The sequence below is a fragment of the Phycodurus eques genome, chromosome 20 (assembly GCF_024500275.1).
Source record: "Phycodurus eques isolate BA_2022a chromosome 20, UOR_Pequ_1.1, whole genome shotgun sequence".
In the NCBI taxonomy this organism is placed as follows: domain Eukaryota; kingdom Metazoa; phylum Chordata; class Actinopteri; order Syngnathiformes; family Syngnathidae; genus Phycodurus; species Phycodurus eques.
In genome coordinates, this window is record NC_084544.1 from 9722501 (window position 1) to 9742772 (window position 20272).

At 43.1% G+C, this 20272-nt stretch overlaps 3 protein-coding genes across 4 annotated transcripts in view; 1 reads left to right on the forward strand and 2 right to left on the reverse strand.

The window, feature by feature from the left end:
* Positions 1 to 8919, reverse strand: part of ago2 (argonaute RISC catalytic component 2) — a 10140-nt gene extending 1221 nt beyond the window's left edge. Inside the window, exons 1-18 of the mRNA XM_061664317.1 lie at positions 8711 to 8919; positions 7670 to 7717; positions 5749 to 5929; positions 5546 to 5666; positions 5291 to 5472; positions 4538 to 4674; positions 4317 to 4451; positions 4122 to 4209; positions 3591 to 3738; positions 3390 to 3509; positions 2629 to 2751; positions 2405 to 2538; positions 2112 to 2296; positions 1877 to 2036; positions 1132 to 1222; positions 863 to 1057; positions 635 to 769; positions 452 to 553 (exon numbers count right to left, since the gene is read on the reverse strand). Of these exons, the coding sequence (XP_061520301.1) occupies positions 452 to 553; positions 635 to 769; positions 863 to 1057; positions 1132 to 1222; positions 1877 to 2036; positions 2112 to 2296; positions 2405 to 2538; positions 2629 to 2751; positions 3390 to 3509; positions 3591 to 3738; positions 4122 to 4209; positions 4317 to 4451; positions 4538 to 4674; positions 5291 to 5472; positions 5546 to 5666; positions 5749 to 5929; positions 7670 to 7717; positions 8711 to 8729 (2304 nt within the window). The 5' untranslated portion in view covers positions 8730 to 8919. The remainder of the gene's footprint in view (positions 1 to 451; positions 554 to 634; positions 770 to 862; positions 1058 to 1131; positions 1223 to 1876; positions 2037 to 2111; positions 2297 to 2404; positions 2539 to 2628; positions 2752 to 3389; positions 3510 to 3590; positions 3739 to 4121; positions 4210 to 4316; positions 4452 to 4537; positions 4675 to 5290; positions 5473 to 5545; positions 5667 to 5748; positions 5930 to 7669; positions 7718 to 8710) is intronic.
* A 1573-nt stretch (positions 8920 to 10492) lies between these two features.
* dlx5a (distal-less homeobox 5a) lies at positions 10493 to 12077 on the forward strand. Its single transcript, XM_061664894.1, has 3 exons — positions 10493 to 10873; positions 11122 to 11306; positions 11531 to 12077. Exons 1-3 carry the CDS (start codon positions 10522 to 10524, stop codon positions 11846 to 11848), a joined length of 855 nt encoding a protein of 284 aa, XP_061520878.1. The 5' UTR covers positions 10493 to 10521; the 3' UTR covers positions 11849 to 12077.
* Positions 12078 to 15324: 3247 nt separating this feature from the next.
* dlx6a (distal-less homeobox 6a) lies at positions 15325 to 16908 on the reverse strand. 2 transcript variants are annotated; one of them, XM_061664878.1, is made up of 3 exons: positions 16570 to 16908; positions 15972 to 16165; positions 15325 to 15861 (listed from the first exon to the last, which is right to left on the reverse strand). In XM_061664878.1, the coding sequence occupies exons 1-3, from the start codon at positions 16874 to 16876 to the stop codon at positions 15622 to 15624; spliced, it is 741 nt and encodes a 246-aa protein (XP_061520862.1). In that variant the 5' UTR covers positions 16877 to 16908; the 3' UTR covers positions 15325 to 15621. The 2 variants fall into 2 exon arrangements, with proteins under 2 accessions (XP_061520862.1, XP_061520863.1); XM_061664879.1 differs by having other exon boundaries at positions 15695 to 15861; positions 15961 to 16165.
* Between the last annotated feature and the right edge of the window lie 3364 nt (positions 16909 to 20272).

Sequence of the window (20272 nt, forward strand, 5' to 3'; positions counted from 1 at the left end):
ATTTTCATAGTTCTTTGTACTTGAAAAGAATAAAGTCTACATCTTGCAAGGATGAATCTCATGTACGTAACTATTCACAGCATTTGGACTCCAATTAAGCTATAGAAACATCTAAAAGATGTTTTTTTTTCTCCAAATTCTTAAAATAATAATAATAACAACTCATATTTGTTTTTAATCCATTTTGCAATAAGACGAATATTCTGTAAAATATGTGGAAGAGTGAAGCATTGTGAATAACTTTCCAGATGCAGTGTATTTGCTGTAAAGATGAAACATAATACAATATTGGATGCTACCATTCAATTTATTTTGCACCCTCAATGCAACGTTTGGTTGTATGCAAAGATGTGTATGTGTTAGTATGTAGATACTGCTGCTGTACTATGGTAACTTTCCTCACATTGTTAATAACTGTAGTCAGTCAGTCGAGAGTTAAATCCGATCTCACCTGTATGCCAGCGTGACTGCAAAGGTAGAAGTCGAATTCGGATGGGTGAGTGATTTTGGTGTCCACAGTGGTGCCTGCGGGAATGTTGCCACTCTTTCCAACCTTTACAAAAGCAACAACATATTTATTCAGTGTAAGCCTAAAAATATAAGATGAAAGAATGCTGCGAAACATAATACCGACCCTCTCGTTCCTGTCTGTACAGAACAACCTGGTGTGGTGTCTCTTCTGGACAACTACAAAGGTGATACCAGGCTGGTAGTCCTTCTCGAGCTTGATGCAGGCCTCTCGTATTGCCAGCAGTTCGTGCTGAAGAACCTGGAGGCATATCAAATTATAGATCAGAGCAAAGATTCAAAATGTAAATATGTTGTACTCATATTTGTGCATTGTGTCTGGTATGTGCATTACCTGGTTGAACTGGCCCTCAGAGATGCCGTCACGGTAGTAGATGATTCTGGTGGGCTTGAAGCGGGTGGACTTGTAGAACTGGATGAGCAGCTCTCTCACCATGGTGGCCAGGTCCTGGATGATGTCCTGTCGGTGCTGCTGTACCCGAACGGTGGCGCAGTATCGGCTGGGGTGGGCATCCATGCTACCTACGACCTGTGGAGAATAATTTTGTGGTCTATGGAGCAAGTCAGCTCTGAATATAATGCAAACTGTGAGAGGTTTCTTACAGCTGCAATAGAGGGCTTCTTTCCATCTCCTGCAGGAGGATGAGTGACATCAGCACCGAGAAAGATGACAGGCTGCTGAAACACCAACGGTCTAAAACAAATATTCAAGTAGATGCATAAGCTAAAACTTAAACTTGTAGTAGTAGTTGTAAATACTTGGGCATATGCATTAAATATCAACCATATTTTGTAGGAATATAGTGGTACCTTGATTTAAGAGTTTAATTTGTTCCATAACGCAGCTTTTAAATCAATTTGTATATCAAATCAACTTTCCCTAATGCAATGAATTGAAATGCAGTTTATGTTACGGCCCCCCAAGAGAAGAATGTAAGGAAATAAACTGGTTTCATGAAGTGTACTTACGGTACGTACTGTAGTATTCCTATGTTGGATATGTGCCTTTAAGGGGTGTGACCTAGTGAGTGAGTTCAGGAGTTGGAGTGGTGGTGGTCCTACAGCTCCTTGTGAGTGTTCCCATTTTTTATTTGTGGTTGACTGTTTATCCTGTTCAATAAACGGCTGAAAGTGCATCAGTGACAGTGGTCTCCTTGCCCATGCGAGGTCATTACAGTACCTTAATTGCTCCTTTTTTCACCGCTCTAAAATGCCGACGTATGAGAAATAACAAGCAAAAAAATTAATTAATAAAAAGGAAAGTGATGGCATGTAACTTGAAAAACTTATAAGTTGGGGCACTGTTAAGTCAAGGTACCACTGCAATACACGATGCATCTACACTGACCGCCCCTGAGGAAGCAGGATGTTGTTGACGCCACCCAGCTTGACATTGATCTTCAGACAGAGGTTGGAAAGGGTCTGCGGTGTCGTTTTCTGGACATTCTTCACCTGCACGCACTGCGTGGCCATGCCAAGGACTGTGTCTCCAACACGCTTAACCTCAGCTACATTACGAAGGAATTGGAGGTGAACACACAATAATGAAAGAAGGACCAGAAAAGTGTGACTGGATCCCTCACCGTAGACGGGAGTCTTCCCTGGGAGGATGACTACGACGAGCTGCAGGCCCTGGTATGTGTACTTCAGGTGTCTGAACATGGGCTCCACGCTGTCGGCGCCCTGGGCGTACTTACAGAAACAGGGTTGACCCTGAATGGGCATGCCTGCATCCCGGGAGATCTTCCTGAGCTGATCTGTGAATGCTCTAACACGTGGGAGAATGTTTTTTTTTTTTGTTTGTTTATTTTTTTACTGGTTCAGGAAAAGATGTGTGTGCATATAGTAATACAAAAGCTCCATGAATGTGACTCACTTGAGTAAGAGTTCAGTGCACTGTCTCTGTGGTGCGAAGCATGCGATGGCCCACACTTTGATTTCAATGCCGGTGTGGAACTGCTTGTTCCTCATGTCCCAGACGCCCTGGATTGGCGTGGCTATCGCCTTGTTCTAAAAATGACAATGAAAGGAGCTTTGTCACAATATTCTTGTAGAGGAGTCTTAAACATTCACTGTACTTACAACTGCTGATGGACATACCCTGCCTCCGTACAGAATGGAGGGTGCTTGGAGGACACGGCCGTTCACTTCTGTCATCTCGTCCCTCACCATCACTCCAAATTCGCGAACATATGGGTCAGTGTTGAAATTGGCGCTTCTCATCTGGACACAAGCATGTTGTGTTCCGTTATGATTAAAGGTTGATGTAAAAAGAAAATATGGGGTTCGTGAATATGATTGGTTCACAGTGAAGTTCTGTTCATATGGCGCGACAAATCCCTATTTTTGGTTTAGAAGTTGTAATGACATCACTAACCTATGCTAAGGCAATTGTAAAGTCACTTATTCTGTTTTTGTTTGGTCAATAAAGCAATTTAAAGTGCAATGGCTGCTATGTCTATCCCTGACCAATATTTTCTAACTAGCAGTGGTAGGCTATATTAAATTAGCTAAGATTGATACCTTGGACTGGTGCGGTACATTAGTTCTGTTGTACTTTATCTTCTTTTTTTAGGTGTGAAATAATCCTAAAATTCTCCATCCTATTTCTACACAGAGTGGTGCGTGTCTGCAATAGCATTAGTCTGTGTGGAAAACTGATCACTGCAGTGCTTCTACGAAGAGAATTTGCTTTTATTTATTTTTTTAGCAATCGAATTATTCAAGTTACTCATTTAATCGTACCTCAGAAATAGTCTCAAGGTTACAAAGCGCCCTTGTCTATAAATTTAATCCTTGACTCACTTATGCTTGATCCAAGATTAAAAATGCTACATTATTCACATCTCGCTAGCACTCACCAGTTTACTAATTTCATCCTGACGATCGGGTGCCGATCTAGCAGTGGCACGGATCATTGTAGAGGTCTGATTGTCTGTCAGTTTTTTGATGCAGCGCTGTCCCGCAACTATGTTACACACCTGAAAATACACCAACAGGCTTTAGAAAAAAAAAAAAAAGCAAGCGGATGACATGACTTGGGTCCGTTGGTGGTTGCTTACTTCGAGAGGCAGGTAGGTGTGCTTTTGCTCCTGCCCCACCTGTAGACACGGCAAGTGAGGGTACCGCAGCATAAGTTTGTACTTATCTTTGAAATACTGCGCCACGGTGCATTCAATAGTTTGGCCGTTCTCCTGCTGCAGGGGGAACCTGAGTGAGGAGAAAACAGCATGACTTGTATAACTCAATGTACAGTATGTATATATTTTTTAAATATATTTTTGACTTTATACACTCAATCCGTATACAGTAAAGGGGTTACAATACTTCCTTGACACCAGTTACTATTTTCCAATTAGCCTTTGGTTCCACCTTGTGGCATTTTAGGGTATTCCAAAAAGGGCACAAATGCATGAATAGGTGTTTTACAGGTTAAAAAAACAACTACTAATAGTTGAATTTGGGATTAGCGAACCTTGGATAGGCGAGGGTCCACCGTATTTCTGTTCCTACGGCGAGGATTGTATTTGGGTTGGGACAGACAGCAGAGGGGGATTTTAAAAAAATAAATAAAAATCCAAGATTATTCTTACGTTTGATGGCTGGCTGGTCTTCTGGTCACATTGCACACTCTGTATTTCCTCTTCATCTGTCCACAATGTGTGATCTCTACTTTCAAGCCTGCAATGAAGAATCATGCCAAAGTTTTGTGATTCCAAGTAATATACACAGTGAGAAAGAGTTGTTTTTTTAAAAACAAATAAAAATGATAATAATGGACACGGTACCTTTTATTTCTTTGGTAAATTTAACTCTTTGAGAGTCTGTTAAGGGCTTCTGTTGTTCTTCAATGCTTTTAAAATCCAAGACCTCGCACATGAACTCAATTACAGGTTGAGCTTTATAGAAGGCAGTGGCTGAAACTGCAAAACCAGAAAAAGGTTTTAAAAGGAAATTCGATTCAGAAGTTAAATTCAGAAAAATGACGAAGACAAACTTGGAAATTTACCGTCGATATTGAGCATCATTTTCCAAAGAGAAGGCCTGACAGATTGGTGGAAGCCAAACCACACCTCTCTGCCACCACCGAGGGGGTTTGAACAGCCCTCTGAAGGAGTGAAGAAAGAGCGGCCGACTGGCGTATACCTGACACAAAAAAATAATAATTGAATGGTTTTAATCAAAACTGAGCATTAAAGGTGCAGTCTTTGACAATTCAGACAAATTAGATTGTGGTGTACCAAATGATTTGATCAATAAGTGTCACACGCCTCAAACGGCAAACAGACACAAGATGGTGACAAAACACTACTTTTGTTTTAATAAGGCTCCTAAACTCACACTTCCTTGCCACCAAGATAATACCAAAGTGTTACTTTTATTGCTTTGGCATGAACGTAAAAACAGAAAATCAGTATGTTTTTTCAGAGAATATTGGCAAACAGGCTGAAAAAAAATTAAATAATAATAATACAAATAGGTGAATTTGCAAATAGTAAACTACTAATATGAGGGGTTTCATTGTACTGCACATACACAACATGTATATGTTCCAATACAATTATGTAACAAAATGATCAGGTTTCAGTCAGGTCAGCTCAAATACAACAGTTAGCGGTTTTAAATGCCTAACTGTCTATGAGGGGAACATGGCATACTGAACCAATTTTGTCCATGTTGTGATCTCAAACTAACAAAACGTTACCATGATCCAATTAAAATTGCGACCCACGTTCAGAAAAAAATATGTATTTGGACAAACCTCATAGAGGGCAAATGTCTCATGACCACATCCAGGGCTTGTATGGTCTCAAAGGGGACACTGGGTAGCCGTCCTGACAGTGCCTCATGCAGAGCTTGCAGGCTAACGCACGACACCCACTTGATGGATACTTTGAAGCTGCGGTCCTTGCCCTCCCCCGGAATGGTCACCTCGAGCTCCACCTGTAAAGGATCTGTTGGAATAAATTCTGGCAAGTCGCACATTCTTGTCGTCATAAAAAAAAAAAATCCATACTTTGTCTCTGCCTATGGGCAAGGGCATGGCTGTGTACAGGTTCTTCCTGCCGTCATACACTGGCTTTCGATCCCCAAAGATCTGGGTTTTAAAATGCTGGACCATGTGCTCCACAATTTCACTGAGAAAGGGGAAAAACAAACAAATTATCCCCCCGGGATTTCGACATCATTGAAAACAAGCCAGCACAAACTCGAACGCACCGGTTGACCCTCCTGGGACATTTCTCTGGCTTGATGTCAATGTCATAATGGTACACTTCCAGTTTGGGGATTTCCATCTCAAAGAAATTGGCCTGAAGCTTGATTGTCCTGCCCATGGTGCCAAAGTCTGGCCTTGAGGGTGGCTTGAACACATATTCTGGCACTGGGGAAGATGGCGGCTCTAAAACAGAAAGCAACACACAGTTAAAATAACAGCAAGTGATGCAGAGCTCCTTTTCCACTAATCCGTAGTGGTTGACTTGGTTTGGTGCGGTCAGTTTTCCACTAGTACCGCAGAAAAGTGCGAAAACCATGCCACATTGAAGACATCGGGAGAACAACGGTCTATGCATTTACTCCTCAACATGCTTTCATTTAAGGACACTGAGGGCAAGAAAAGAGGCTGCTTCAGAAAACTGGAGACTGTGACTAGATAATATAAATAGTACGGGATTTTTGCATATTTTCAAGCAAAGAATGTCATGTTTGTCCTGTACGTTAGATGAAACGGCACTGCTGTTTTTTTCCTGAACACCATGGGCAACAGCAATGCTGATTAGGCATGTAAGCATACACTACATTGACTTGCTCCAATCAATTAGCAGGGAATTTAGGTAAACTTAAATGCCAGTTGCTTTTTTGACAGTCATGATTACACCGCCGCTTCCATACCTCAACCACCACAGGAAAGCGCGTCATGAGTTACGCACACCTTCAAGCAGACTGCAAGGAAATGAACATGTCGGCTTTGCAAATGTGACACGCCCAGATAAATTGAGCAGGGAAAATGCCAAAAATCTGAAGATGGAAATGGTACAATTGGTGTACAACTTCAACCTAAATTTGGTGAAAAATTATACCCTGAAGGTCAAACCATCATCATGGATGTTGTCGTGGAAAATAGCTTTTTCTGTGAAGGGTACCAGTGATGATGAAAAGGAAAAGAACAGATTGTTGTACCAATCTCCAATGCATGTCACAAATGGTGAGCGGATTTACTTCAGTTGAGTTTTACTATCCCGTGTTAACATTTCTTCATACTTTTATGACATCTCTTCATACTTTTATGACAGATTGGAATAGCAACACATTACTAGCAGTTCATAAAGGTTTAATGACTGCGACAGATTGGGGTACTAACAAACTAATTTATTTTATTATTTTCTTCCATGTGGAAAGTTTTTATTTTTTAATTTTTTAATTACAACACCTTTGAAGTCCAACAGCGTCACAGAATGAACTGTGTTGAAATTTGGGGATTTCGATTTTAAATTTTTATTTGGCACAACAAATGGCAGTCTGAGTGGTTTGCGTGAAATCAGCCTCTCGGTTGTAGATAGCACAAAAGACTTGACCAGCAAAACCTGAAACCAACCCATCTAGATGCAGATCCCAAGCTACTGCACAAGACAATGCTCTTCAGGACAGAAATATGCAACATATCGTATTAATAGTTTAAAAGATAATGTAGAATTGTGCAATTTCCAAATAAATCACTTTTTCCTCACATTCGTTTGAAAAGTCAGTATCATGAATGACGTGTGTGTGGGGGGGGGGGGGGGGGAATCAGCCCCTCTCTCTGGCCCTTCCATGTAGCTCTAATTTTATATTTAAGAAACCACTGAGCCCAAGGCAAAACAACCAATTAGAGACAGAAGATGTGACGGACAAGGTGTTAATCACTTGCCGTGCACCGGCAGGCAATACTGAAAGCAGGCACACCCCCGCAGCCTCATGCCCAAAGTGAGCTGGAGCCTATCCCAGCTGACTTGAGGTAAGAGGTTGGGTAGTCCCTGGACTGTGCGCCAGCCAACTGCGGTCTTTGGACATATAAAACTTTACTCAATAAAAAGAAACTCACATTTACCGCAATCGTAGCAGGATAATTGTGTGGATTTACAGCTTCAACGGAGAAACTTACCAGAGCTGGCCGACCCAGAGGAACGTGGTGCCTCACACATCTCCGTAGCTAAACGACAACAAAATACATGTTAACAATGCTCATACTTAACTCAGAAGTTTTCAAAGAAAGCAGCATGTGTCAGACATCTACATTTGTCCTCTGAAAAAGATCAGATACATTTTGATACCTTCCTGTTTTTTTAAGGATGTATTGTACCATAAAGGTTGTGCATACACATTTGAATACATCCGTTATCAATATGAACCCAGAAGGGCTCAAACAAGCTGTTTATCTGAAGGAGAGGGAGCCACCCTTTCCACTCCAGATTATGACCTTAAAGTAAAAGTGACTAACATTTTCAAACACTGGAAAAAGAAACACACTTGGTGGTCGTGGTGGATTTTAATCCAAGTTACCAGTGGAAAAGCATCAAATAACACAGATCCATTCTAAACTAATTAGGTCAACTATAACTAACAGCACAACTGCAATGTAGGTCCGCCACCCTGTAACAGAGCTTTTGCTTATTTAGAACAAATGCATGAGCTATATAGAAACATGGCTTTAGTAAAGTGTATGTAACATAAGCGTATTTACATCTTTACCTCAGCTAAGATTGGGGATGAGATTAGATAGCACGGAAAGGCGCTAAATATTCCACCAATTTAAATTTATCCGAGACACACAATCGTCATAATTGATTCGGTCAAAACTACATTTTATCATTTGTCCGAATAATAAGCACACTTTATTGCACATCCAGCCCCAAGCTCGCATTTCGAAGGGCACTACCGCAAGTTTCGAGGAACGAGGTAGGCTCGAAGCTAACGTGGCTAACAGCAGCTTGTTGTTGCACGCTAAGCTTGCTCTCCAATTACTGCTGCACGTAACACTGAGCTGAGCTTCAATGGGTTGTGCGAACCAGCTCCATAGAACGAATATCAACTAACACTCACACTCAATGTTGAGTTCAAATAGGAAGCAAAGGCCCTTTACGGTTGTGTTAATTTTCGCTAGCTGTGACTTTAGCAGACGCTCGTGTTAGCTTGTACCACTTACCTCCAGCAGTGGGATACATTTTGTCGACTTTTAAACTTGTGTCGTGGCCGTGAAAATACTCCACTTTACGTCGGCGATTTCCAACCGAAACTCATGCGTGGTCGAAAAGTAGTTGGGTACAACACAAGGGAATCCAAGTTGGAAAATTGTTATACTTGCTAAACACTTGGAGTCGATCATCCTAGACGCGGCCCCATCCCCCCAACTCACAAAACCGTAGCCGAGTGAGGAGAAGCTAGCGCAAAAAAAAAAAGAAAAAACCTTGGTGAATACAAATAATTCCCCTGTTCTTACTTCCGGCTTCGGTAACGTCTTTCCTGTCAAACTTGTTGAGTTTTTACCACACGAAAATTATTTTTATTCTGGCATAATATAGATGTGTGCGATTTACTATTATATTAGATTTGGGATATTTTGGTCTTCTATGTATATATTTCAAATGAGGTTTTACTTTTGTATATTTGTGAACCTCTCCAATTTGTTGTTTAGTAAACTTCCGTGGGTGGGGAACTATCTTGGTGATTCAGCTGAAGACGTCAGACGCAAGCCACGCATGTTACAAATGTCGTGATTTTAACGATAATATCTCAGTTAATTTTTTTTGGCGAATATTATAATGTTAATTCATAAATATCTGTTAAACTTTACTGCATACGGTTCTCAACCGTCAACAAGAATGGCGCGCTTTCGCTATGTAAAAATGTATTTCCGGGTCATGGAGGCCGGGTAAACGGACGTACACGAAAACGCGAAGAACGTTCACCGGTTAGTTATTCTGCCTTTTAAGAGAGAGGGAAAAAAACTACTATTACAAAATACAACAAAAAAGGGCGAGACTCAAATTAAATGTTAATTTTACTCGATATTTTAAACACGTTTTTGAATATATCCATGACATCCGGGTACCCACGTTAAATTAACGTATTTCCAGTTGGGTATTTTAGGAGCGCCATGTGCAGTTACATGATTATCACACAAGTCGTCGCTGTTCACCACTGGATGACAGCATTATTTTCTTCATTGTGTCATTTGTTGATCGATTTGGGGGTTAAAACACATTTCGTGGCACGTGATGCATTAAAATAATTGCCTAACAGGCAAGGATTGGTTGTAGGGTGATGTTTGGATATTGTGCGCGTGTAAACGCTTATAATGGTTGCGTGGGAGATGTTTTATTTGAGGAGTTGCTTATTAACCTGCACAAATAGTGCTTAAAAAACAACAACAAACAGAACAAATGTTGACGTTATTTTACTTCTGCATGTTTCTTCCATGCAGTAATATTTGATTTACATTAGGTAAATGTGGTTCGTAATTTGGTAAGGAATTTGTAATAACAACTTGCGGATGTATAAATAATGTTTAACTGTAGTTATACGGTGCATGTAGAAATGAGAAATTGACAAAACTCGAATTGCTTCCACACGAGAGTTCAGACACATTCGCCTCCAGTAAGGAAGCTGGCAGTGTGAATTGAGAGTAGCTGCGTGTGCGTGTGTGTGTGTGTGTGTGTGTGCACGTGTATGAGTTTGTGCGTCCTGGCCAATGGAACCAGATCCTCCCTGCAGTGCGTAAGAGCGCGTTTCGGATTTAACCAAGTCTTTGCTGCGCGCCTGGCTGCAGTCTGCACCAGAGCCCGACGACCTGAGACTATTTCCACAATGTCAGTGTAGTTTCCACACCACTTTGGAGCCTCAACGCCTCAGTTTTTTTGTTTTGTTTTCTTTTTGTTTTTTTTGTTTGGTTTTTTTTTTTTTTTTTTTTGCTTTTGTTTTACTCATTTAACTATTGCAAGCGTTCCCTTCTGAAGTATGACTGGAGTATTTGACCGGAGAATCCCGAGTGTCAAACCTACAGATTTCCAGACGTCTTTCCAGCTCTCCGCCATGCATCATCCCTCCCAGGAATCTCCTACTTTACCCGAGTCCACCGCCACGGATTCTGGCTACTACAGTCCCGCCGCTGGAGTCTCTCACGGCTACTGCTCGCCCACTCCCACCTCGTACGGAAAGCCGCTCAATGCCTATCAGTACCAGTACCCGGCCGTGAACGCATCTGCAGGGAATTTTCCGACTAAATCTTACACAGACTACAGCGCGTACACGACCCCAGCCTACCACCAATATGCTGGTGCCTACAGCAGAGCTCAGCCAAGTCCACAAGGTAAGACCCTATTGTTAAAAAATATATATATATAAATACATAAGAAAAAAATAAATAAATATATATATATATATATATACAGTATAGTTATTGCATCGATTATACGTGTAATTAAAAAAAGGCATTTTTAGATTTCATTTGTTATATGGCATCTAATGCACGTAATTATTATTATTTTTGGGTGTGTGTGTTTTGCAATTTAATTTCGCTTCAATGCCAACCTTAATAATGCTTTTTATTTTGTGCAGAAAAGGAGATTGCGGAGCCCGAGGTGAGGATGGTGAACGGGAAGCCGAAGAAAGTGCGGAAACCTCGGACCATCTACTCCAGTTTCCAGCTGGCAGCCCTGCAGAGGCGCTTCCAGAACACGCAGTACCTGGCCTTGCCCGAGAGAGCCGAACTGGCTGCATCGCTCGGTCTCACGCAAACGCAGGTGACATTTAAGAACATTTGGGATTTGTTTTTTTGGGTTTTTTTCCGCCTTCAATCTGTAGATTTTTATTTTGTGCTTCATTTAATTAAAAAAAAAGGGGGGAAACGTGCGTAATTTTCGTCCACTGCGTCTTTTCACCATGCTTTATAATTGTGCCATTTGCATGAAATACTAATATAAAATACTAATATATACATTTGTGTTGTTGTTTGTGTGTTTTCCAGGTGAAAATCTGGTTCCAGAACAGGCGATCCAAACTGAAGAAGATCATGAAAAACGGCGAGCTCCCCCCGGAACACAGCCCCAGCTCCAGCGACCCCATGGCGTGCAACTCGCCGCAGTCCCCGGCCGTGTGGGACGCACACGGGCCCCCCAGGCCTCACAGCCTGCAGCCGCAAAGCCTCAACACGTCGTCCTCTAACTTTTTGGAAAGCTCGGGGTCGTGGTACACGTCCTCGGTCGGCACCTCGGTGGCCGCCCACCTGCAGACCCCCAACTCGATACAGCACTCGTTGGCTCTCGGAGCGGGGACCTTATATTGAAGAAAACAAACAAAAACAAAAAAACAAAAACAAAAAAAAAACTGTTGTTCATTGCATTTTTTTTTTCAAAAAAAAAAAAAAAAAAAAAAAACTTCTATGGAACTCGTGTTGACATTTCAGGGGAATATGCAATGTATTTGACAGTCATAGAAGAAACGTGTAAAATGTGTAAATGTGTGCATGTAATTTATTGCATTTTTTTGGAAGACTATTAAACGTTTAAATGCAAGCTTCGATTCTATTCTTCCGTCTTATCTACTCTGCGACACAATATCGCTGACATAGAAAAAATGACAGTAAACCTCGGGTAACATTATTATTATTATTATTTTTAAATGACATGCTTGTAAATCGCAGCTGCGGTAGCGAGATGAATTATTCAGATTATGTTTCACTTGGCACGCCCTGCCATTTATTTCCATTTTTATGGATTCGCAAAACACATTAACACACATCCGTCACTGACATGACCATTGAAAAGGAAACCCAGACATTTATTGAATGTTTTTTTTATATGTATACATTTCTAGAACATACAATAGTTGCATTTCTCTTCAATGCATTTTACGTTTTAGCTCTAACATTTGTGCAGATTATTTTGTTTTTCGACTGGACGGCAATACAATTATTTTTAATTTTTTATTTTTTGGGGTTTTGTTTTGTTTGTGCTTGCAGACAGTCTGCAGTCTCCTTCGCTTTGTGTCCCCTACAATTAGACGCTTTGAATGGCAGCGAGGGGGCGATGGGGAGGGCGGTGGGTGGCGGTCGGTGGTGGGGGGTGGCTTTAGGGCGATCTGAGACAATCCGCATTCCTGTGGGGGTAGGCCGGCTCCAGAGCTCTGCCACTCCCGGCCGCAGACCACCTTCCGGGGGGAAATCAAAATGAAGGGCGAAATCCTCCGCAGCGCCGCCGTGAAACCACGAAACAAACCTTGCCACTTACGAGACATATTTAAGCGTTTGAAATGGAGCTAATTGGATTTTCCCGAGCATGCGCACAAAGATCATACTTACGTTGTCTTTTTTTTTTTTTAACGATACACTAAATGCACATTTCTCTCAAACGCATATATTTAGAAGCCACGTGTTGTTACGTTTGACCCCTGACACGCAATTCTGCGTCTTGATCACGTGCACTCTTGTAGCTCAAGGTAGCTATTTAATAGTCCACTATTTACAGATTAGCAGATTAATTAATGACCGCTGTGTTCTTTATCGTTATTTGCCCCCCCCCCCCCCCCCCCCCATATATGTCGAGATAATGGCAATCCATGTCTTATTTTAGCATGCCTAATATGTGTTGAGAGTAAGTAGGGGAAACCCTCTTCTTAACCTTTTTTTTTTTTATTCACTCAAGGCTTTAGTATTTTACATTTAAAAAAATAATAATAATAATAATATCACGACACATCACCGAACAAAAATGTCAAAAAAAAGTGGATACCACAGGTTAATTACCTTCTAGCATTTTGTGGAACAGCATTTCATCATTCGGCCTGTCACTATACGTCGCCGGATAATTGAGCAAAGATAAAAAATAATTTGTAGTAAATACATTTGTGCACCAATGAAGTGAAATTGGATCATTTCCCACGCCACACCAGATGGTTAAATCACCGCTGTGGACTGTATAAACTCGCGTCCTATATATTCACCAATCACACACACACTATTAAATGGAGAGCTCCAGTTTATTCACAACCGAATATTTTCCAGCTACTCCCAACCCCCACGGCCCACTGTTTTTTTTTGTTTTTTTTTTTTTTTCAAATCGAGTAAAAAATAATGACAGTTAGTTCTACTGGACAGCTCCAACTGTAACACTCCAAAATAATTATTCTCCATGCAGGATTACTGCCTCCATTATCATAATCTGGACATTGACAATTACCTATAATTTGCAAAGATGCGCACGGTTCTTGATTGCAGAAGCCCCCCCCCCTCCCCCTCCACCTCACCTCGCCCCCCTCCCCCTTCTCTTCTCTCTCCCAAGCCCGCCATCACTAAACAGTGACAGTAATAACAGCTAATTTTGCAGGCAATATATAAGAGCTTACCGCGGTGTGCAAACACTTTCCCCACCTGGATTTGCTTATTTGAGCCACCGACCGACGGTGCACGCCGAACGTTGTGTTTTTTTTTGTTTGTTTGTTTTTTGTGTGTGTGTGTCTGTGTGAGAAGCATACAAGGAAGGTAAGGTTGTTTATCCCTTCTTAGCGTGCTGCGGTGCAAAAGTCGATCCCGTATTTGCATTGCGATTTCCCGGGCAGGTGTTGGGATACACGTCGTCAGGTGCACGGCAACGTACATGAGGAAAACCGCCGGTGGGCCACTTCATTAGGGACGCCTGCGCTCCCACACTATACTGTATAGTTGTCAGTTGCAATCTATCTATCTATCTATCTATCTATCTATCTATCTATCTATCTATCTATCTATCTATCTATCTATCTATCTATCTATCTATCTATCTATCTATCTATCTATCTATCTATCTATCTATCTATCTATCTATCTATGATGTAATGTAGCCATCTTTAGCGGACATGAAAGGTGTTTTTGTGGTATTTGTTGATGTTTACCCACGTTTGCATGCTTGCCGATCACACCTCTCGAATGGGCCATGCATAGTGCAGAGGGCCCCCGTAGTGTGTGTGTGTGTGTGTGTTGTGTGCGTGTGTGCGTGGGTGGGGGGTGGTGGTGGGGGTGGGGGTGGGGGCGGGGTGGGGTGGTGGGGGTCCCAGGTAGTTTGAATGTGCGCCAGTGGGGCATCCGCGACTTTGACAGCTGCACGGATCCTTTTCACCAGTCGTCATTTCAGATAATATCCCCAACGCTCTCTCCTCTCGGCAATTTGTATATGAATAACCGAATAATCTCCCCCCTTTGTTCCATCCGCGCTACCTCCAAACCAAAATAAAGATGCCTTTTAGTAGTAAAGTGGTAGAAAATTACAGGTAATTATCTTTGACGGTAAAAACGCTGTAATCAGCGGGCTACATCAAAAATTACCCTAATTATGCCTGCATTTATGAGAAAGAGGGGGGAAAAAAGCCTGACTTGGATAAAAACCCTGCAAATTGTCCCAAATATCTCCTTCATATTGAGCGCCGCTGCAGCTGGCTGCTTTGTTCGGCATCGATCCCGCGGAGCTTGGCATTTAACGGTCTGCATTAGGACGGAGAGACGGAAGAAAACATTTTGTCAATACTTGCAATAATTGAGGGTGGAATGACCTGCATGCGGCGACAGTCTTTGGGGGTGAATGGAGGCAGCGGTAAGTTGGTTTCCTCGCTCTATTCTGTCGCTGCTTTACATCTCGATGGCGCGTTTCTGCATGCGATGTTGGCCCAATATGACAGAGAATTGGTTGGATTTTTGAAGCACACAGACACACTCACACACACACACACACATACACACACACGCGGCACGTTTTGAGTCACGGTTTACTCAATCTCACAGAACATATGTACAAAAGTCAAATGGCTATTTACAGACACACAATTCCCCAAAAATAAAAAAATAAAAATAATAAAAAAAAGCAATGCCCAAGTCCTCATGTCAACGCAGGCCACGTGGGTCAGTCTTTGCCCAAAACGTGGCTCAAAAGTCACTGACAATATTTGGTGTATTGACGTGACGGATGACAGTGGTACAGTCATATGCTCAAAAAAAAAGAAAAAAGAAAAATGTCAGCGCCTCCTTTGTGAATGTTTATCCGAATGGAGGCCAGTCCCAAATTCCAGGCCGCAACCGGAGGCCTCCGTAGTCTATCTCTGCATGGAGTCCTGGTGCGGGGATGAATACCAGTGAGAGTAGCCCGGCATGTAGCTGCTGGGTGCCATGTTTACTCCTTTGGATGAGGCCGAGACGTCCCACATGGGCGGGATGGACGGGGAGCGAGGGGAGAGGTTCATGGAACCCGGGATGGGGTCGCTTTCGTGCGGGTTTCCGCCTTGCTTGAGCAACTTCTTGAACTTGGACCTCTTGTTCTGGAACCAGATCTTGACCTGCGCACCGACAATACATCACATTAGAAACGAATACAAGCCACTCAACTGCTGGAAATAGTAGCAAGTATGCATGCAGAAATGCGAACGTGCCTCTACCTCGTCCGTACCTGCGTTTGCGTGAGTCCTAAAGAGGCGGCCAGCTCGGCCCGCTCAGGTAAGGCGAGGTACTGGGTTTGCTGGAATCGGTGATTCAGCGCCTGCAGCTGCAAACTGGAGTAAATGGTCCTGGGTTTGCGGATCTTCTTGCCTTTGCCGTTAAATCGAATCTCCCCGTTTTCGATCACTGTCGTTTTCTGCTGCTCTGCAACAACAACAACAACAACAACAAAAGAAGCAATTAATCATTCTAAACCAACCAAGGAAAACTGTTTTGAAATGCCCCAAAAAACGTGATATCTTACACATGTGGCAGTGCGGGACGCCCCCTCCCCCTCCACACACACACACAGCCCCCCGCCCCCATAGCTGTCATTTTTCTGATATTGCCGGTAATGACATGTCAATTAAATGCTAATTACAACATTCAAGGCTGCCTGATTTCTATTCGCGTGGTTCGGATGATCACACCCTGTTGTTGTTTCTTTTTTGGGAGGGGGGGGGGGGGGGAGGGTGAGGAGGACACAAAACATAAAAGGATGGCCGCAGGGAACACAATCGAATGGAAAACGGGGGGTGTGGGGGGGGGGGGGGCGCTTTCGGTCTTACCTGCGCCGTCTAACCTCGTCTGTCCTCCCGTGTTGTTGTGGTAGGTGGACAGGTAGGGGCTGTGGTGCGGGTGGCTGACGTAAGGGTAGGCTAGGGACCTGTTGTAGGTGTTGCCGGCCGGATAGGCGGCGGTGTTGTCGTGCTGGTGGTGGTGCGTCCCCGAGTGGAGACAGTGCAGCGGGTAGTGGGCGCCCGCCATCGACGGCGAGCTCTGCTGCGAGTGGGACTGCTGGCCGAACTCCATGAAAGCAGACTTGGACGAGTCCTGCGCCTCCAGACCGTCAGCCATCGTAGTCATGGTCATCATCGAAATTTTCCTGCCTTGAGAGCACTCACCTCCCTCTCTCTCAAGACCGAATCGGCTTCGTCTCTCTCTCTCTCTCTCTCTCTCTCTCTCTCTCTCTCTCGCTCTCGCTCTCGCTCTCTTTCTCTCCTCTTTTCCAAATGTCTTCCCGGATTTTCCCCCTGCGCAAGCGACTTTAATTCTTCATCCAGTGATATTCTCACTCAAAGTCAACTCGAAGAGGAGGGAGATATTTTTTTTTGTTTTTTTTTGTTTTTGGTTTTACTGTTAAAATCGCGCCCTTGCTTGCAGACTTGGTGCAGACACTACAAGTAAAATGGTTTGTCTCCAAAGGGCAGCGCCTCCCTATTGGTCATCGGGGGCGCGACGTCATCACGCGGGGCTGTGCATGCGCTTCACGGAGACTTGAGCTGCATGGAGTTAACCCACCTTACCAGCTCCAACGCCAACTACGAGGGGGGAATAATACGGGATGGGAAAGACGCCTAATTTCCACAGACGATCTGAGCTGCTTGGAATTGCCCCATCGCTTTTCCCTCTTTTTTTCTCTCCTTTCTCCTTTCTCCCAAACCCAAACACCCAAATTCTGCAGAATGCACATTAATGTGCAGCCGTAGGAACCAGCAGAACATGTGCTTATTTTTTTCCATCAGCATCACACTCTTACTTTACTTCCTTTGAATTAATTCCGTGTAGGAAATCATGAACATGCAGAAAAAAAAATATTTTATATAAATATGTATTCCCCACAGTCGGTTGGATAGTTGCATCTTTAAAAATCTATTTATTTATAAACAAATGGAAAAAGGAAGGAAATAAAATGACTAATCAATGTATATGTTTGCACTGCCCCTTACAATGATCATGAAATAGATTCAGCCCCTCCCCCTCCTTTTTTGTTTTTTTGCAACGTCTTTGCAGCTCATAACAATTTATATTAGATTGCACTAACGATTGAAAAGAAACAGGCACATGCCACATCTAATAATTCCCAAAACAACAATATTATGATGATGATCATTATTATTCTCCAAATGGTGCAATGGGTGACTTGGAAGATGCTCTACATTCCAAGATAATGTGCCAGTGTCTTGTTTTCCCCTGCTGTGGGGCCTGACAGGCTCCTCTGAGAACGTCTCCACACTGGACTAAAATCATATTTAATTTTGCATAATTGCAAAAAAAAATAATAATAATAAAAAAAAAATCGTGGCGAGCGCCACTTTCTACACATCACCCCCCCACCCCCCCCCCACCCCCCACATCCCCTTTTTTGCAGAGTATAGCATTTAAGCATCTCATACAAGGGCCATGAAAATACTGTAATTACGTTCAGTCAAGGTACTGCGAAGACCTATTTGATTAGCGGCCACACTTTACTCAAATTGCAGCCATAAAATTTACAACAATTCCCCGTAATGATGGTGGACAGGCTTTATTTCGGGAGGGTGGAATAAAAGTGGATATAGCATAAATTATACCCTAATTACACGCCCGTGTTGCCTCAATTATCCTCTTATCAAGAATGGTCGTCTGAACGCGGCGTTCAGTTTCCCTTTTCTGCCTTTGTGCAGAACAACAACTTGGTACCTCGCTATTGCCGTCAACTACGGTTGTTATTTACTTGGTGCGATTTAAAAGTGCAACAACCCGGCTGCCGGATCATCATTTTTACAGCAGCAGCAGACCAGGAGAGAAGCACACATAGGCGGGCAAACCTCTGCAGCAACACGTCCACGTGGATTTATTGATCCCCCCCACCCCCCACCTATGCTTTCATTTTATTCATAGGAATAATATGCAAGTATTTGGGACCGTTAAGCCAGGAGGGCTGCAGGTAAGAGTTAATTATCTATTGTGGTATTGCAAATGTTATCGCTGAGGAACATTTCGTGTGTTCGGTCCACACTCTTTGGTTTCCCAGTTCGAGGAGAATCTTTCAAAATATTTGATATGCCGATTGGAGCAGAGGTCTCGTTTCGTTTATGCAATAGATTGGCTGTTTTGAAGGATGTTCCGTGTCCACATTAAAAGCGGAATATTGAACACGTGCCTTGTTGTTTTAGAACATTTAGAATCCAACTCGGGCTCATTAAGAGACTGCTCGAAGTGTGGTAGCGCGTCACTTGAAAATATAAAGTGCATGCAAGTCGTCATTATATCGTGGCAACTAGCCAAATTTCAAGCTCGGAAAAAAAAGGATCAAATTCACAAGTTCAAAAATAAATAAATAAATACATAAATAAATAAAATAAAAGTCACTTAGTTCCAGTAAGTAGACGATTGACCCGCAGCTCAATCAACGGTTGTTTAATATAAGTGGTCTGTCTTATGAACACTGATGAATGACTCTTTAAAATCACTCATCCAGCCGTGGGATTCCCGCGAAACCTCAACCTGCTTTGGGTTAAAACAAGGGGAGGAAAAAAAAACATTCGAACATGAGCTACTCTCAATGTCCATAGTCTACGATTTTGAAAATGCTCCGTAAAGTCCCCATTTTCTTTTTCGGTTTCTCGTTGTTGACAGTTTTACACAGGGTGCCTCTCTTCCCCGCGTGGCCCCACGTGTAAATCACATGTGTGCGTTAACAGGGAGCTGCAGCTCCACGAGAATAGTGTGACTGTGGCTTTGTGGCGGTTCCCTCTCTATAACAGCTATTGACTGCAAAGCCACCCCCTTGGCTGCAGAGGAGGACCGGCGGTCGCGACGAAAAGAGGGAGACCGGGAGGCAATTTATGAGACTTCGTGTCTCCCGCTGGCGTGTCACAGACAGCCAGGAAGGCGTCGATCGCGAGCAAGACGCACGCACGCACGCCACACAGCAGCTGTCAGTCTATAGCGTGTCCGCCGCATCGCTCAGAAATGACCACACGCAGCCCTCAGCTCAGCGGCGGCGCCGCGCTTTTACGCACACAAATGACGCACGGATGCAAACGTTCGATATGTCGCACGCTCGCAAAAGACAAGAAAGCGAAAATGAACGATGTATGACAACGATATGTATAACCAGGATGGGCTCATTGGCACATCATCTATGGTCCCATGGTGCAGCTGGTGCACGTTCAAATAGATGACCACAAGCGGACAAAAGCCTGCACGCCAAGTGGCTTCTCCCTGCAGCCTCATAGAGTTCATTTCAATTTATTGGGAATAACAGCGAGAGGGGGGGAACGGGAATCTTGAAATATGGAACCCTAATCGAATATGTTCTTATACATGCGTGCTTGCACGGCGTGGGACCCCTTTTCCTCTTTCTCCATGTAAGCCGCGACATTATTATGTGGGACAGCACAGTGGTCGCTATTAAGGAGAGGATTTGCTCGCTAGATAACAGACAGGAAGGGCAGCAATCATGGGCTTCTTTTTTTATTAGTAAGATATATATATATATATATA

Bases quoted from the DNA above. Each gene is read 5' to 3' on its own strand.
- dlx5a (XM_061664894.1), top strand. From the start codon at position 10,522: ATGACTGGAGTATTTGACCGGAGAATCCCGAGTGTCAAACCTACAGAT. The intron at 10,874-11,121 runs GTAAGACCCTAT...TATTTTGTGCAG, and splicing joins AGCTCAGCCAAGTCCACAAG to AAAAGGAGATTGCGGAGCCC. The intron at 11,307-11,530 runs GTGACATTTAAG...TGTGTTTTCCAG, and splicing joins TCGGTCTCACGCAAACGCAG to GTGAAAATCTGGTTCCAGAA.
- dlx6a (XM_061664878.1), bottom strand. From the start codon at position 16,876: ATGATGACCATGACTACGATGGCTGACGGTCTGGAGGCGCAGGACTCG. The intron at 16,166-16,569 runs GTAAGACCGAAA...TTGTTGTTGCAG, and splicing joins GACGAGGTTAGACGGCGCAG to AGCAGCAGAAAACGACAGTG. The intron at 15,862-15,971 runs GTACGGACGAGG...GTCGGTGCGCAG, and splicing joins TAGGACTCACGCAAACGCAG to GTCAAGATCTGGTTCCAGAA.